This window comes from Cavia porcellus, unplaced genomic scaffold (assembly GCF_034190915.1).
Source record: "Cavia porcellus strain 051 isolate PalLab524CR breed Dunkin Hartley unplaced genomic scaffold, mCavPor4.1 scaffold_19, whole genome shotgun sequence".
Taxonomy (NCBI): domain Eukaryota; kingdom Metazoa; phylum Chordata; class Mammalia; order Rodentia; family Caviidae; genus Cavia; species Cavia porcellus.
The window spans coordinates 6,397,484-6,414,258 of record NW_026947502.1 but is presented as its reverse complement, the minus strand read 5'-3'; the positions used below and the strand labels follow the sequence as shown (position 1 = coordinate 6,414,258).

Sequence of the window (16,775 nt, the reverse complement as noted above, 5' to 3'; positions counted from 1 at the left end):
TAGCGTTCTGGGGGGGCTGAAGGAGGAGGATCCCAAGTTTGAGTGCAGCCTGGGTAACTTAGGGAGACTCTGTCTCAAAAATGTAAGTAAAATCCACCTGGGGGAGGCAGAGGTGGAGGACCTCACATAACTCAATGCAAAGGCCCTCTCCATCACCAGTACAGAACAAAACAAATCAAAGAAAATCTTAGTTTGTCTTCTGTCAAACTGCATAGGACCAAAGATCTGCTTTTGAGGGTAAACTTTATTTACAAGTTCTGCTGTGGTGATCTCTAATTCATAAACAGATGAAAATAACTCAGGAGACAGCATCGATCTTGAGCACAGTGGTGGCGCACCTGCAGCACACGTGCCACGCCAGGCTGTTTGTAGCACTGAGAACTATCATCAAGGATCATCACTGCCTCAGCACCTGAACAAAGGTGCCGATTCTGACAGACAAGTATAACCAATAATTTCAGTAAATTCAGTAACTTCTTTCCCGCTTTTGAGAATAACTTCAGAATTATATAGACAACTGTAGTAAACTTTCAGTAGAAACAAACAGCAAACAGCAAGTGTATGGATTCTTATTGGGTAAAAAGTTAAATTATTACAGATTTATTTTTGAAGTTATAGTGTGGCACCCAGTGAGACAATCCCTTGCCATACTGTTACCACACTCATTATTGATACTACACTTTCCCTACTCTTAACACTGAAATAAGTAATGAAAAGAAATCACAAAATAATAATATTAACCATATTTGAGACTCATATATGGGCAAGTTGTTACCCAGCTTTTCTGTTTTCCTATTTCCACGTCTTGCTACAATGGTTATACTACTAAGATCAAATTTCTTACTTCACAAATCACTTCATTGAAACTAATACTTCAAAGTTACATTCCAGCACATGTTAAAAAGTTTTACTTACATAAAACTTTAAAATTCTTACATATTTGACTCTACTTATTCTGATAAATATTAGTATTTTTAATATTAATTGGAGATGAAAGCACAACTATTTAAAAAGCCTATTCCTGCCAGGTGTGGTGGTGTACACCTGTAATCCCAGCACTCAGGAGGCTGACACAAGAGGATTGCCACAAGTTTGAAGCCAGGCTAAACTACACAGTGACCTCAAGACCAGCCTGAACTGCATAGCAAGACCCTGTTCTCTCCCTCCCCCAAAAAAACCTCCAAAAGTCTGTTTGTAACATTATGTCCAGAAAAACAAACTCTCTTGCCCTCACACCCAAAAGGCCAATGTTTAAAAAAAAAAAAAAACTGTTACACAGTAACAGAAATGGCTAAGAGGGGATGGGAGTACAATCAAGAGGTCCCTGCATGCACAAAACTATGTGTTCAATCCCCCAGCACAGAGAAAAAGGAAAAAAAAAAAAAAGACCTAAAAGTAGTAGCTCCCAAATGCTAGAACCCAAAATAAGGCAATTAAGTCCTCAGATATTTTTTTAAAGTTTAAATTCGACTCCCACCCCTAAACAAAACTAGATTTCCTGGACAAATATAATTCTAATGTACAAAATTCAAGTAATATTCATCTTTCTGTCCTCAACTACCTGCATTTTATGGTTAGTTTACCTTCTTGGTTGACAGCTGAATTGAACGAAGGCTGGGGTACAGCTCTGAGTGATGCTTTCTGGGGCATGAGGGCCCTTACCAGAGGTGGGCCCCCAGTTGGAGGAGGCCCGGGAGGAGCTCCTGGTTGGAAGGTGGTAGGCAGAGGTGGATTCCGTATGGGAGGGGCAGAACCTATGGGAACAGTGGTTTTTCACATATCACTTGAGAACTCCAGACAGTAAGTCCCTAAACAGACTTTACCAAAGCTGAAGGACTGCTAAACTGACATTTTATTATAATCTATTAGTTTATAAATTGGTAGAACTATTTTAACTTCCTAAATGTATGACTTTATATGCATACTTTACACATTTCCAACTTTCCACCATGCTCATCCTCAATCATTAAAGCAGCATAAATTAGCACCAAATCACTTCTAGAGGGGTGTGGTTCAGGGGTAAAGCAACTGCCTAGCAGGCTTGAGGCCCTGGGTTCAATCCTCAGCACCACACACACAAACACACACACACACACACACACACACACCGTTAACACACTATTATACATTTAAAAAAAATGTGTGTGTGTGTGTGTGTGTGTGTGTGTGTGTGTGTGTTTTAATATGGAGTCTCACTAAATTGCCAGGCTGGGATTACAGGCATAGACTATAGGCATCTACAACCATACTTGAGTCTTTTTTTCTAATTAAATACTACATTCTGAAACTAGTTTGCCTTGTACAATAAGTATTATATTAAGAACATTCCCTACGGTTGAAATTCAGGAAATTACCCAAAGGCAGTGGCATGTCTCTAAATGGGAAGCTGAGGCAGGAGGATATAAGTGGAGGCGAACTACAGCCACTGAGACATTGTATAAAATGGAAGGAAGGAGAGAAGGAATGAGGAGAAAGTGATCCAAAATTTATATATGAACTTTATATAGCCCAGCGTGGTAGTGCATGCCTGCAATCCCAGCACTCAGGAGGAAGACACTAGAATATTGTCATGAGTTCAGGCCAGCCTGAGCACCTAGTAAGTTTAGGGCCAACCTAAATTAGAGTGACACCCAGTCTCAGGAGGAAGGAAGGAAGGAAGGAAGGAAGGAAGGAAGGAAGGAAGGAAGGAAGGAAGGAAGGGACTTTATACCTGATAACAGCAATAAATTTTACTAACAATAAAGGAGGTAGGCTCTAGTTACAGGAAGTGCCATGCAAGGTCTAGCTGGTACTGGCCATCCCCTTCTAGCTCTTCCCCTTTATGCACTTCCTGCCTGCCACAAGTTGAGCAGCTTTCCTCCACCAAGCCCTTCCACCAGGATGATCCTGCCTCGCCCACACCCACACTCAGAATGTGTACTGAAACTGTGGGCAAAGTGAAGACTGCCTGCCTCTAAGCTGCTCCACTAAGGTAGTTTGTCACAGCAAAGGTGACACACTTATTAATGGATCTTAAAGCTCCTAATGAGACTAAGCAGTGTTTTGTTGGCAAAACTAAAGACACAGATTACTACCTGGTAACAAACTTATCAAAGAAGCACCCATCATATCTACTGCAGTACACAGAAGCCAAAGGGACAAAGCGGCAAGGTACATTCCAACTCAGCATGAACAGGAGTGCATGACATAGCTGGCCACCAAGATGTAACAACTTAACATTTAACAAAATACAACGAACCTTACAGAGACCCACACAGATTTACAAGAATATTCTTGAATCCAGAATATGCTGCATTTCATAAAACAGACACTTATTTTATTCAAATGATTTTTGGGGGGCAGCAGGAAGACTGGTGGAGATTGAACCCTGGGTCTTGGGCATGTTAGGAAAGAATTAAGTTTAGAATTACTACTTATAAATTATTAGAATTTCAGGGGCTAGGGATTTAGTTCAGCAGTACAAGCACCTGCCCTGCAAGTGCACGGTTGTGAGTTCGACACCCCCCCCCCCGCCCCGGTACCAAAAAAAAAAAAGAATTTCAGTATCAACCTCAGATCTCTTAAGGATGCTGAAAGGTGCTCTATTAGGAAAAAAAATTCAGAAAGTTTTAAGACTACAAACTTGGTACAGCCAGAAGCGTTGGCAAATGCCTCCAATCCCAGCACTTAGGAGGCTGAGAAAAGAGGATTGCCACAAACTCTACGCCAGCCTGGGCTACATAGCAAGATCCTGCTATGTAAGGTCAAAAGAAACAAAGAAAATCAGTAAAACCTATATACATGTTTTTGTTGCTGTTGTTGTTGTTTTTGTGGGGTTTTTTTTCGGGGGGGGATACCGGGGATTGAACTCATGATTGTGCAGATGGCCAGGTAAGCGCTTATGCCACTGTGCTAAATCCCTGGCCCTATGTACATTTTTTGACATCCAACTACCTGGTACTTATTATCAACTATGAGTTGAAAAAAGTTTAAAAGTGAAGTTCTTTTTTTCTAGAAGCCTTAGGAAAAAGGAGAGTCACCCATTTATTTCAGGTTCATTTTAATGGCTTACATAACTTTCTTTCTCTTTCCTTTATACAAAAAGTTCCCAAAGGTCAGCACTTCCTTACGTCTCACTATACCTATAGTCAAAGTCCTCCACACACCTGAGGGTTTCCACGAAGGGCAAAGGACATGCAGATTACTGATCATGTGCCCTTTTAAGAGAACCCACATCTACTCTTAAATAGCTGGCTTGCTTTTTTTCTCTTTCTTCCTTTTTTCTTCTCAGACAGGGTCTCACTGTTTCCCAGGAATCCCATGAAGTCCTTGGACTAAAACCATCCTCCTGATTCAATGTCCCAAACAGATGGAAGACTGGCTGAAATAGTTTTTACACAACATATTTTCAAGAACTATTTTCTTACGGTTTTGGGCAAATTATTCAAACTTTGTATTTCTTATCCGTAAAAGAGATTACTGTGGGGGTTGGGGATTTAGCTCAGCAGCATAAGCGCCTGCCTTGCAAGCGCAAGTCATGGGTTCGATCCCCGGTACTGATAAAAAGGAAAAAGACAAAAAAAAAAGAGATTACTATGAAGGTTAAGTTAGATAATGCATATAATAATTTGGTAAAATGTTATAAAATAATAAATATTCAATGAATGTTACCTATAACTATTATTAAAATGAATATGCATTAATTTCAAGTGATTGACGCTCACATGTGGTGTCAAATGAATCAAAGTAAAAGCAACCCAAAAGATTTGGGCTTAGCAATTAGGTCAGAAGATTCCTCCATAGGACTTGGGGTTTATAGTCCGGTGGGTAGAACATATTTTTAGGAAGTATGAGGTCTAGGTTCAATCTCCCATAAAGCCCCACTGTCTCCTCTTACCCCAAAAAAAGGTTTCTATAAAGAAACTAATTTTCCAGAAGAAGCCTTAATCTTCACAATGTGTCTACTAGGCCCAATAGCTATTCAAAGGCTTAGAAGAATAATTTTAGCACTTAACACACAGTAACCTTGATGGGGCATATGCCACATACAGATAAATAAATGGATAGAAAGGGTAACTATTAGTAGGGCACAGTGGTACACACCTGTAATACCAGCACTCTGGAAGTCTGAGACAGCAAATTCGAGCCCAGCCTAGGCAATTTAACAATTTGGCAAGACCCCCATCTCAAAATAAAATATAAGAATAGACTAGGGATGTAGATCATTGCAAAGACCCTGAGTTTAATTCCTAATGCTCTCCCACCACCCCCAGTACACAAAAAGGTAACTACTTATGTTAACATAATGCTAACAATTTCACTAGGGAAGTTGTTACTAGTTGGTTTCCTTAAAAATGTCTGCTCAGCAGAATGAACCTGCAGATCCCAAAATGCAATTTTAAATGTCTTTCCAAAGTAACATTACTTTTTAGTGGGGGCCAGAGGAGTTGAGACAGCATCTACCTATGTAGTTCAGGCTGGCCCGGAACTTACAATGTAGGCTAGGATAGCCTCAACTGCCTCACCTCCCTAGGGCTGGGACTGCAGGTGTGCACCACCACACCAGCAGTCAAGTGCAGACAAGTGTGAAGGACTTTGTCAATTTTAACAATCATAAAGGAAAAGCAAAATGGTTAAATGAACCTTCTTTTGAACCAGAGAGGACCAATCACTGAGTTTTAAAAGAAATAAAATGACAAACCCAATACAAGACTATGAATCTTTTACTCCAAAACTGATAAACAGATTCACTATAACACCTATTAAGACTCCAGCTATCATTTTCTTTAAAACTTTACAAGCTGATTCTAAAATTCTTACAGAAATGCAAAGGAGGTAGAAGATCCAAAACTATGCTCAAAGCAAAATCAACAGAAGTCCTGCTTTTTTAATTCAAAGCTATAGCAGTCAGTGTGTTTGGGGGCACTGGAGACGAACCTCAGTGGCAGAAAGCTCTCTTAGCATGTGTAAAGACTTAGGTTTGATCCCAGCACTGCACACCCCTCCAAAAAAAGGTTACTCAAGTAAAACTTCTTCTTTAAAAAGGTATTTACTGGGTACTGACATAAAAATAGACCTAGAGATCAATTAAATAAAATTATAAATCCAGAAATAACACTTTACGATTATCTGATTTAGGCTTTTTCTTTTCCTTTCTTTTTTTTTTTTTTTTTTTCCTCCTGAGACAGGGTCTCACTCTGTAGTTCAGGACTTGAACTCATATGTAGCCCAAGCTGGCCTCCAAGTCACAGTGAACCTCTTGCCTCAGTCTCCCAACTGCTGGCATTACAGCCATCCAACACTACACCAGGCTCAACCAACCAACTTTCAGCAAAGGTACCAATGACAGAAGAATCCTTTCATCAAACAGTGCTATGGCAGCTGCACACATATTCACACACACAAGGGTAAAGCTGGGTTTTGAACCCAGGAGTTCAACATTAGCCTGGACACCATAGTAAGATTCTACCTCAAAAAAGAGAGAAAAAAGATACCTTCAAAGGAAAGAAAGGAACCAGAAACAACTCATCAATTTCAGTTTTTTAGTTAACTCAAAGATGTGAGAAATAATTAAACACTAATGATTATTTTTAAAATCAACAATTTCCAGCCAAGCATGGTAGCACATACCTATAATATAATCCCAGCACTCAGGAGGCTGAGTCAAGGGAATTTTCATGAGTATGAGGCTAGCCTAGACTACACAGTGAGTATAAGGCCAGCCTACATGACATAGTGAGACCTTGGTTCAAAAAAATTTTTAAAAATCAACAATTTTCCATGTGGTTTTATACTATCAGTATATAAACACATCAACAAGCAAATGTTTCTTTGTCACATTCTGTATTTTAAACACTCCAGTAAGAACATTACCTGATTTTCCATAGCTGTTTTGAAGCAAAGGGTCTCCAGAAGAAACATACTGGTGATTTGTTGATAGATTTGTACTCCCAGGTACAGGCGGCTGGGATGGTGCTGGAGGGTAATGGTTCACCTGTGATCCCATGGACGGATAGCTATGCTGCCAAGTCACAGGTGGCAGCGGACTGGCCCCAGGGAGAAAACCACCAGAAGGCCTTGGTGTAGCAGCTGGACTCTGAGAGGCAGGAGCCGGCATTCGGGGAACAGGACCACTATGGAGTGAGGGCACTGCCGGATTAGCAGCCACAGGTGGTCTGTGAAGAGTCTGCCCAGGTCCCTGAGACCCACCAGAGTAATAATGTCCAGAGCCTGGATTCAAAGTCTTTGCTGGTGTCAGAGGAGGGTAGGATCCTGGAAGCTGGGAATTATATCCTTGGTTCACCACCACTTGTGAAGACATCATTGCACTGTGGACAGGACCTTCCCACAAGAGAAGAGAAAATGAGTCTTGCAAATGAATATAGCAATACTTTAAAAACTACAGTAGGCACTGGAGATAGATGCAACTCAGAGGTAGAGTACTTGCCTAGCATGCATGAGGCTCTAAATCCAATCCCCAGACACAAAAAACCACCAAAATTTAAATAAAGTAAAACATATGGTACTCTTACCCAATTTAAATATAAGTAGCCCAGTTTTAATATAAGTAACATAGCTGGGCATGGTGGCACATGACTGTAATCCCAGCAGTTGGGAGGCTGAGGCAGCAGAATCACAGCAAGTTCTAGGCCAGCCTGAGATACATAATGAGTTCAAAGCCAACCTGAATGTCTTAGCAAGTCCCTGTCTCAAAATCAATCAATCAAACAAAGATACACAAAGCCAGGTAAGGTGGCACATGCCCATAAATCCCAGCACTCTGGGAGTCTGAGGCAGGAGGACTGCAAATGCAACCCTAGCCTGGGCAATTTAGCAACATAATAAGAACTTGTCTCCAAATTTAAAAATAAAATAAAAAGGGCTGGGATATAACTCAGTGCAAAGGCCCTGCGTTGACTTCTCAGGGGAAAAAAAGTACTGATGACATATCACAACATGGATGAATCCTTAAAATATTACTATATGTTAACTGATCTAAGTGACATACAAAAACCTATATTGTCTAACTTATAAAAAAAAAAAGTCGGGGCTGGGGATTTAGCTCAGCGGCATAAGCGCCTGCCTTGAAAGCAGGCAGTCGTGAGTTCGATCCCTGGTACCAATAAAAAAGGAAAAAGACAAAAAAAAAAAAATAATAATAAAAATTTTTTTAAAAGTCCACAACAGGAAAATTAACACACAAAAGTAGATGCATGGTTGCAGGGTTTAGAGACAGAAAGTGAAGTGACTGCTAACAGCTAGTGGGGATGGCTGAAAGTGTTGTGAAAATGATCATGACAATTACAAAAGCCTAAATAAACTAAAACTCACTGAATTTGGACTGCAGGTAGAGTTCAGTGGTAGAGTGTGTGCCTAATACATGTGAAGTTCTGAGTCTGATCCAGCAACATAAATGAAAACAAAAAAAAAATCACTGAAATGTACAATTTGTCTTTATTTTTGGTTTGCTAAAATAACACGTATGTGATGTGTAACTCAAAAAGCCACTGTAGCTAAGCACGGTGGCACACACGTGAAATCTAGCACTTGGGAGGTGCAGATAGGAGGATTGCTGTGACTTTGAGGCTAACCCCGGCTACACAATGAGTTCAAAGCCAGTCTGAACAGCACAGTGAAAATGAGTGACAAACTATCTTTTTATTCATGAAATTGGAGCTAGCACTTAAGAGCGTAAACTATCTGTAAAGTACACACAATAAGGGCAAATACTGTGTAATTTCAGTTGTAAATATAGACATAAATGAATATACACACTGGGACACATTTTTAAGTATTTATTTTAGATTAGAGTCAAAGTCTCAAAGAGGATTGAAAAAGAAAAATGAAAGTCTGAAAGCCACTAGCTGACTCCTCTACATATTCCTTACCCTTCAATTTATTACCTACACATCCTATTACCTCCAAGTCACAAACCATATCAACCCCTAGTCAAATCTGCAAAGTCCTTACCACAATTTACAAAATGGTCTGTGCACCTGCCTGCTGCTTGGGATTTCATTTTCTTCCTGTCTTCATTTCATTTTAATAAAACAGAGCCAGGCCGGGGCATGGTAGTCCACATCTACACAGCTACTCAGGAGGCAGAGGCAGCAGGACAGCAAAGTCAATACCAGCCTGGCCATCTTAAGGAGGACCTGGCTCAGAATAAAACTAGCTGGGTGTGGTGGCACATGCCTATAATCCCAGCAGTTGGAAGGCTGAGGCAGAAGGATTGCTGTAAATTCAATACCAGCCTGGGTTACACAGTGAGTTTAGAGGCAGTTTGAACTATAGAGCAAGATTTTGCCTCAAAAACAAAACAAAAAAAGAATAAAACTAAAAGGCTGGGATTACAGTTCAGTGGTACATCATTTACCTAGCATCTGCAAGGCCTCAAATTCAATCCCTAGCATCACAAAAACAAAATGAAACCAAACAAAGCCTGGATAATACCTGGGTGTTTTTTTTTGTTTTTTTTTTTTTAATCTAGAAGGGAAGTCTTTCCAAAATATCCTTAATTCCTTGATTCTATATGACTTCTGCTTGCTTTCTAGGAAGATTTCACTATAAAGTTAAATCTTTCTGTTTAAAAATTATGTTTAGCTAAGCATGGAGACACACGCCTATAATCCCAGCACTTGAGAGGCTGAGGGAAAAGGACTGCTTGTGAGTTCGAGGCCAGCCTGGGATACTAAGTAAGTTCAAGGCCAGTCTGAACTGCACAGTGAGACCCTGTCTCAAAAAGACAAAAATAGTAACATAGACTATGTCAAACTCACAAAAAAGTGTCCAATATCTTGGACCACAGATTCATCTACCTTTATGTTAATCAAACATAAGTCTTCACCCTTTAGAACACTTCAGTCCTCATCTGATGTTACTATTTTACTATGAGTAATATTTGTATATCAGAATATGCCAAGGAGCCTTTTTATCTAATATTTCTAACTCTAACAAGGTGATTATACATGCTGTACTTAAACCAACCTGAGGAAAAGCATAGTTACCTCTACAACTCAACCTCATATTTTACCATACAGTATTTTACCATACATATTTTACCATACAAAATGGCTTCATGAGTAATTTCCACTGAACACTGAGCCATCTAAAAACTGTCTATTATATAGTTGATGCTCACTGTTGAGCTAATCAAAGAATAAGTATTAGCCAAGTGTGGTGATACATGCCCATAATCCCAGTACTCTAGGAGGCTGAGGCAGGATTTTAAACTCAAACTCAGCAGGGCAATTTAGCAACTTTAGTGTGACACTGTCTTAAAATAAAAAAGAAGGGCTGGAATGGTAGTTCAGTATAAAAGCCCTAGGTTCAACTCCCACTACCACACACACACACAAAGGAATAAACATTACAGTACAGTGTCCCTTTTATTTGGAACAATGAAATACTATTTGGGAAGAAACACAAATTAGAACCAACTAAAAAGACTGATCTCAACTGTTACAGGGATGGAGTCCCTTAAAGTGAAGGTAAATAAATTATTCAGCACATGACATCAACTACAAAGCAGTGCTGCCTCTCTCCTGAATGATGAAGTCCAGTGACACTGGCTGGGTGAGCATCTGTGCTCTGGCATGTGGGAGGAGGTGGCATGGCAGCCCTGTCACTGGGAAGATGCACACATGCAGAGGAGCTGACAAGGGAGAGGGAAACCAGGTCTCACGAGACAAGCAGATGGCAGAGGACTCGCACTGGAGGTTACACCAGACAGAGAGAAATTCTAACAGATGAGGCGCCCTACTCCCTTCTGAACAGACACAGTTTGTTTTTTCTTTAAAAGTGACAAAATTGGGGGCTGGAGATTTAGCTCAGTGGCACAAGTGCCTGCCTTGCAAGCAGGCAGTCATGAGTTCGATCCCCGGTACCGATAAAAAGGAAAAAGACAAAAAAAAAAAAAAAAAAAAGAAAAGAAAAGAAAAGAAAGAAAAAGAAAAAGTGACAAAATTTACTTGAGAAAGTAAAAGCAAAGAGTGGCTCTACACATGAGCTTGTGACACAGAGGAAAGAAATGAATTGTAGAAACAAAGGAGGTTAAGCCAGGCGTAGTGGCTCACGCCTGTAATCCCAGCAGTCGGGAGGCTGAGGCAGGAGGACGGTTGCAAGTTCGAGACCAGCCTGGGCTACAAAGTGAGCTAAAGGCCAGCCTGAACTGCATAGCGAGACCCTGCCTCAAAAAGACAAAAAAAAAGAAACAAACAAACAAAGGAGGTTAAGAGCACAAGAATTTATTCAGAAAGAAAGCTTCTTCTAAAAGGAACCCAGAGGGCCTGGAAAGTGGGTGCCCCTACTTTGAGAAAGAGTCTCACTGTGTAGTTCCAGTGGCCTTGAAGCCCAGGCCAGCCTCAAACATATAGTGATTCTCCTGCTTCTGCCTCCTGAATTGTGGCGATTACAGGTGTGTGCCCCCATACCCAGCAGAAGGATTCTAATGGCCCATGAACACCTCTGGCACTAAGCTCTTAGCTTCTAAATACCACATCTACTACATAAAAGGAATCATGATGGATTCCAGAGCGCAAAATGCACAAGATGAGGCTAGAAGGCAAAACTATAAGAAAGCAAGAAATTAACCAGTTATGTTAATGCACTACTGTAATCTCAGCACTTAGAAGGCTAAGGCAGGAGAATTCCCACTTGTTTGAGGCCAGCCTAGGCTATTGAGTGCATTCAAGGCCAGCCATAGCAAGACCCTGTCTTTAAAAAAAAAAAAAAAGGCCATGTTGGAACTTAGAGCACTGGGAAGCCAAGCAACCAGCTGGCCTCCCTGGTAAATGGCTGTGGTGTGGCAGGCTGCAGTTGTCCCAGGGGGAGAACTACCAGTGTCTCCTGATATCCACGCCATGTTGGAACTTAAGAGCACTGGGAAGCCAAGCAACCAGCTCACCCCGCTGCTAAGCAGTAGTGAGCCTACCAGTGCACAAGCTGAGAATCAAACATCTCACACACATCCTCGCCTATTAGCAAATGGGAGCCAGAGATCTGAGCATCTCTTGGAAGGTTGACCATATGCAATAGAGCAAACAAGGGGGATTTTCTTCTATCATCTCTTTGAAGGCAAATATTTTTACCACTGTTTTGCTTTATTCTGATTAATGGTACTGTTCTATTCAATATTCTGCTTTGATAAATTCCATAATGTTCTGTATTTCATTTCATTTTGCTATACGTGATTGAAAGAACAACTATTGTGAAGATAATGAGATATACTGTAGTATCTATTGTTATCCTGGTAACCTGCTCTGAAGTCCTGTACCAATTTCACTACACTGTCTAAATTGGCTTTGTTCCGTCATGTTCTGTTGTATTTTACTACCTTCAAAATAGCAAAAAAAAATTTTTAAAACTTAAGTGATTCAGGGAAAACTTCCAAGAACAGCATATTATTCAGACTCAAACTGTGGTACATCACACAGTTAAGGGAACATGAATAGGGAGACTGGCATCATGGAGACATCTGTAATCCCAGCATGTGTAGGCTGGGGCAGGAAGACCACAAATTCAAGTCCAGTCTAAGCAACTTAGTAACTTAGCAAGACCTTGTCTCAGGAAAAAAATAAAAAGAACTGAGGATATAGTTCAGTGTGCAGGCCTTGGATTCAATCCTCAGTACATAGCATCATGAAAACAAGCAAGCAGAGAGCCAGGAAAGAGTTGGAAGCGCAGCTCAGTAACACTCACCTAGCACACAGGGGACGGGTTAGATTCCCAGCACCATGTTTATAGGATGTAAGTAAAAGAAAACAACACAGATGTCAAAGATCAAGCGAAAAGCCCTCATGAGATCCCACTTCACACCCACTAACAAGACTACAAGTAAAAACACCCACAAGGGCAGAAGTTATAGCTTAGTGGCAGAGCAGCTGCCCAGCACACATGGGCCTTGGTTCATTCATAGCACCACAAATAATAATATTAAATTTTAATGACATGGGATAAGTAAAGAGAAAAATAAATCACTTAACTCTAGCTGACCTCTAAAATCCTGGACCAGAGGGAAGGGATATGTTCTAGGAAACTAACCACTTAAGGATTTCTAAGACTATTTGCTTATATATATAACCTACTAAACATTAACACATCAACTACAGAATTTATATTCCCAGACAAGTATCTGCACTCCCAGCTCCTTGGGATGGCTTGGGCCTACAAGTTTGGAATCAGCCTGAACAGAGCAAGCCCTACCTCTAAATAAAATAAAATAAAGTAAAGTAAAATACAATGCCTGGCCTTGGGGTGGAGGCCTATAACCCATGTACTTTGAGAGGCTGAGGCACAAGGATTACACAAACTGGGCAACTTAGTGACTTAGCAAGATCATCTCTCAAAATAAAAATACAAATAAATAAATAAATAGGCTGGAGATGTAGTCAGTGCAAAGGCCCTAGGTTCAATCAAAAGAAAGAAAGGAGTGGGCCAGGGATTTAGCTCAGTGGCCTAAGTGCCTGCCTGGCAAGTGCAAGTCCATGAGTTCAACCCCCAATACTACCAAAAAGAAAGAAAGAAAGGAAGGAAGGAAGGAAGGAAGGAAGGAAGGAAAGAAGGAAGGAAGGGAGGAAGGAATGGGAGAGAGGGAGGAAAGTGAAAGTGAACAGTAATCTGCATATTCCAAGAGGTTGTGAATATTGTTATCCTGAGAAACTCCAGACACAGAGCAACTTATCCAAAATATACAGATACGAACAACATAATTCACTGAACTGGTAATCAGTCACGTGGTATATATTCTTATTCCATACTATAGTACATATGTAATTATGGAACTTACCATTAAAAAACTTAAAAAATCTAAAAACTATCCCTTAGTTGTGTGACTGTGTCACAGTTTGAGTCTGACTATAAAGAATGCCAGAAATCCTAGCCAATCAACTTCCTGACAATATTGGATCGCTCTAAATGAAATGGCATTATAAAGTAGTGATTAATCAAGAGCAAGCTGGCACACGCCTGCAATCCCAGCTACACGGGAAGCTGCAGAACAAAAAGCTCTGAGACTGGCCTGGGCAACTCAAGTGAGTCCAGCACATATAATTTGGTGGAGCACTTGCCTAGCCACATGAAGCTCCAGGTTCAGTTTCCAATACAACAGCAACAATGATAATAATAACAATAATAATAATAATAATAATGCATGAAGTAATAATTATGAGCACAGAATCTTTCCTTCGTCCTCCCCTGCAAAATACCAGCAATCAAATTTCTTTCTGAAATTGTACTTTTTTTGGTGGTAGTGGTGGTGGCACTAGGGCTCAAACCCAAGGCCTTTCCACCGAGCTACAGCCCTAGTCCTCTTTCATTCTGAGAGGGCCTCCCTAAGTCACTAAACTGCCCGGGCTCAAGCTTGCCATCTTCCTGCCTCGGGAAGCACTAGGACTACAGGCGTGTCACCGTACCCAAACTAAGGTCGTGATGTTAACTGTATCACCTTGAATTTTATCTCCAACTAAAATTCTACGCAGAAACATCTACTTTATTTTCTAATGTGGATTCCTGTTAGACATAACAGATTAAGAAACAATCTAACCCTAAAAATCTTAGTCTTCTCCCCTTGACTTGCTTGTGGCCCAGAATTCTTGTGTAAATAAATGGTACCATGGTTCAAATAAATAAAGGCACAGATCCAATTCTGGTCTTAATATTCAGTAATTGTTTCTCCATGAGCAAGATATTTAAATTTCTGAAGTAATTTAAATTCATCAATAAGCCCAGCAGCTGACAGGCTGAGGCATGAGGGGCACTCAAGTCCCGCAGTTCAAGGTTAGCCGGGGCTATACCACAAGGCCCTATCTCGGCAACAAAGACAATCAGCATGCTCAGGGCTCTACGCTCAATTTCAGAACCAAGATATTTAACATCTTTAGACATCAGTTTCTTTGCCTACAAAATACAACAACAGCAGAGTAGTACCAACATTATGTGTTATGTCTGGTAAGCAGAAGGAAGAATTCTGTACCCTAATCCTTGGGATCATGTTGGGTTATCTGACAAAGGAGAATTAAGGTTCCTTTAAGCTACTAATCAACTAGTTTGAAATGGGAAGAGTATCAGGATGTGGCCACTGTAATCACAAGGTTAAAGAAGGAGTGCGGAAAGTCAGTCATAGGAGGCCGGGGATATAACTCGGCAGCACAAGCATCCGCCTGGCAAGCGCAAGGTCTTGAGTTCAGGCTCAGCACAAAAACAAATAAATAAAAGGGAAAGTCAGACATTGAGGCGATGCCACCCAGAGACAGACTCAACAAGCCACAGCAGATTTTGCAGCAAGTAGGCCCAGACCAAACAGTGTGAAAGGATAGCTTCCAGAAGTCGGAAAAGGTAAGAAAACAAACAAGCAAAAAGAAGTACAGTGCTGAAGACACAGATTTTAGCCGGTAAGACCTACATCACACTTCTGACCTCTAGAATCAAGAACAACAAATTTATGTTAGTTTAATTCACTAAGTTTGTGGTAATCTGTTACAGTACCAATAGGAAATCAATACAATGCCAAAATAAGATTTATATGCAGATTTATAATAGTGTTTCCTCATACTCAGCATTCCTTAGATACTGACTACTATCATCTAAGAAAAAGCAGCAACAGTGGTAATTCAGTTAGGGAAGCAAACTGTTCCATTTAACCTTTTTTCTCCTAGTCTGTTATCTGTTAAAGAACACCTCTATATTCACGTTACTCCAGGTGGCTAACTAGTTAAAAACATTCTTAGGACAGGGTGGTGTATTAACCCACTTCACTCCTATATTCAGCTCACTCTGGATGGGAAGACAGATATTTAATGACAACATAGAGAGATGGGACAAATGAAGCCTGGGACACTTGAGAGCACCGAGCAACCAGTGCTTGAGAGTTCTGAGCTAAAATCTGAGAGGGCTGCGGTGTAGCTCAGCAGCAGAACACATGTTCATGAATACCATAGGACAAGCCCTGTATTCAGTCCAGAGCATGAAACAAAGAAAAATCCTGAAGAGCGAATATAGGTTAGCCTCAGGAAAAGACTGGTCAAAAGAGTGTCTGATAACGGAAACTATCCGTACAATAGTTTGCAGTCAATAGACAAACAATCTGGGGGAAAACTCCCATGATGGAGCCAAAGTGTTCTGTCAAGTGTCCTAAACAAAGCTGGAGTTCAAGACCACAGTTTCAAAAGTACACATGTGAGCCTGCTTAGGACAGTGAAGCTTTGGACGCCCACCTGTGAGACATAAATTTCCCTCCAAAGATGGGTGGGGATTAGTCTAGAGCAGTAACTCAAGCACAAAATGAAAGACTAAGTAACAATAGTGGGAGTTGAATGATATCTGAATAAATAAAAACCAAAAAATAATTTATTAGCATATTTTGGGACATCTGGATAAAAACAGATTGCCTCTTGGCCTAGTAATGCCGCAAGACTTCACAGACCAGTTTTGGTTTTGTGTTTATGAATTTATCATTGGTTAATATACTAAAGAGGTACTCTAAGCCAAGTGCAGACACACAAAAGCTAAATATCAAAGTTTACCAAACAGAACAAGTAGAACAGGCCAACAGAGAAGATGACAAGAATATGCAGTCACATGGCTGGGCACAGTGCTGCTCGATGTAGCTCAGCGGTAGAGCTGGGTTCAATCTCCAACACAGAAAAGAGGGAGAAAGAAAATTGTAAGGAGGACAGGAGAGGAGGGGAGAGGGGAGAGGGGAGGGGAGGGGAGGAGAGGGGAGGAGAAGGGAGGGGAGGGGAGGGGGAGGGGAGGAAAATTGTGAGGAGAGGAAAGGAGAAGGGAAAGGGACAGTCATA

The 16,775-nt window shown here is 40.8% G+C and overlaps 1 protein-coding gene across 5 annotated transcripts in view; it reads right to left on the bottom strand.

Annotated features, from left to right (window-relative positions):
• The window catches only part of Sec24a (SEC24 homolog A, COPII coat complex component), an 82,465-nt gene that overhangs the window by 47,235 nt on the left and 18,455 nt on the right, over positions 1–16,775 (bottom strand). For 4 of the 5 annotated variants that reach the window (XM_063230664.1, XM_063230668.1, XM_063230666.1 and 1 more), the window contains exons 2-3: positions 6,853–7,320; positions 1,584–1,754 (exon numbers count right to left, since the gene is read on the bottom strand). In XM_063230664.1, the coding sequence (XP_063086734.1) occupies positions 1,584–1,754; positions 6,853–7,320 (639 nt within the window). The remainder of the gene's footprint in view (positions 1–1,583; positions 1,755–6,852; positions 7,321–16,775) is intronic. The other variant, XM_063230667.1, reaches the window with a different exon arrangement.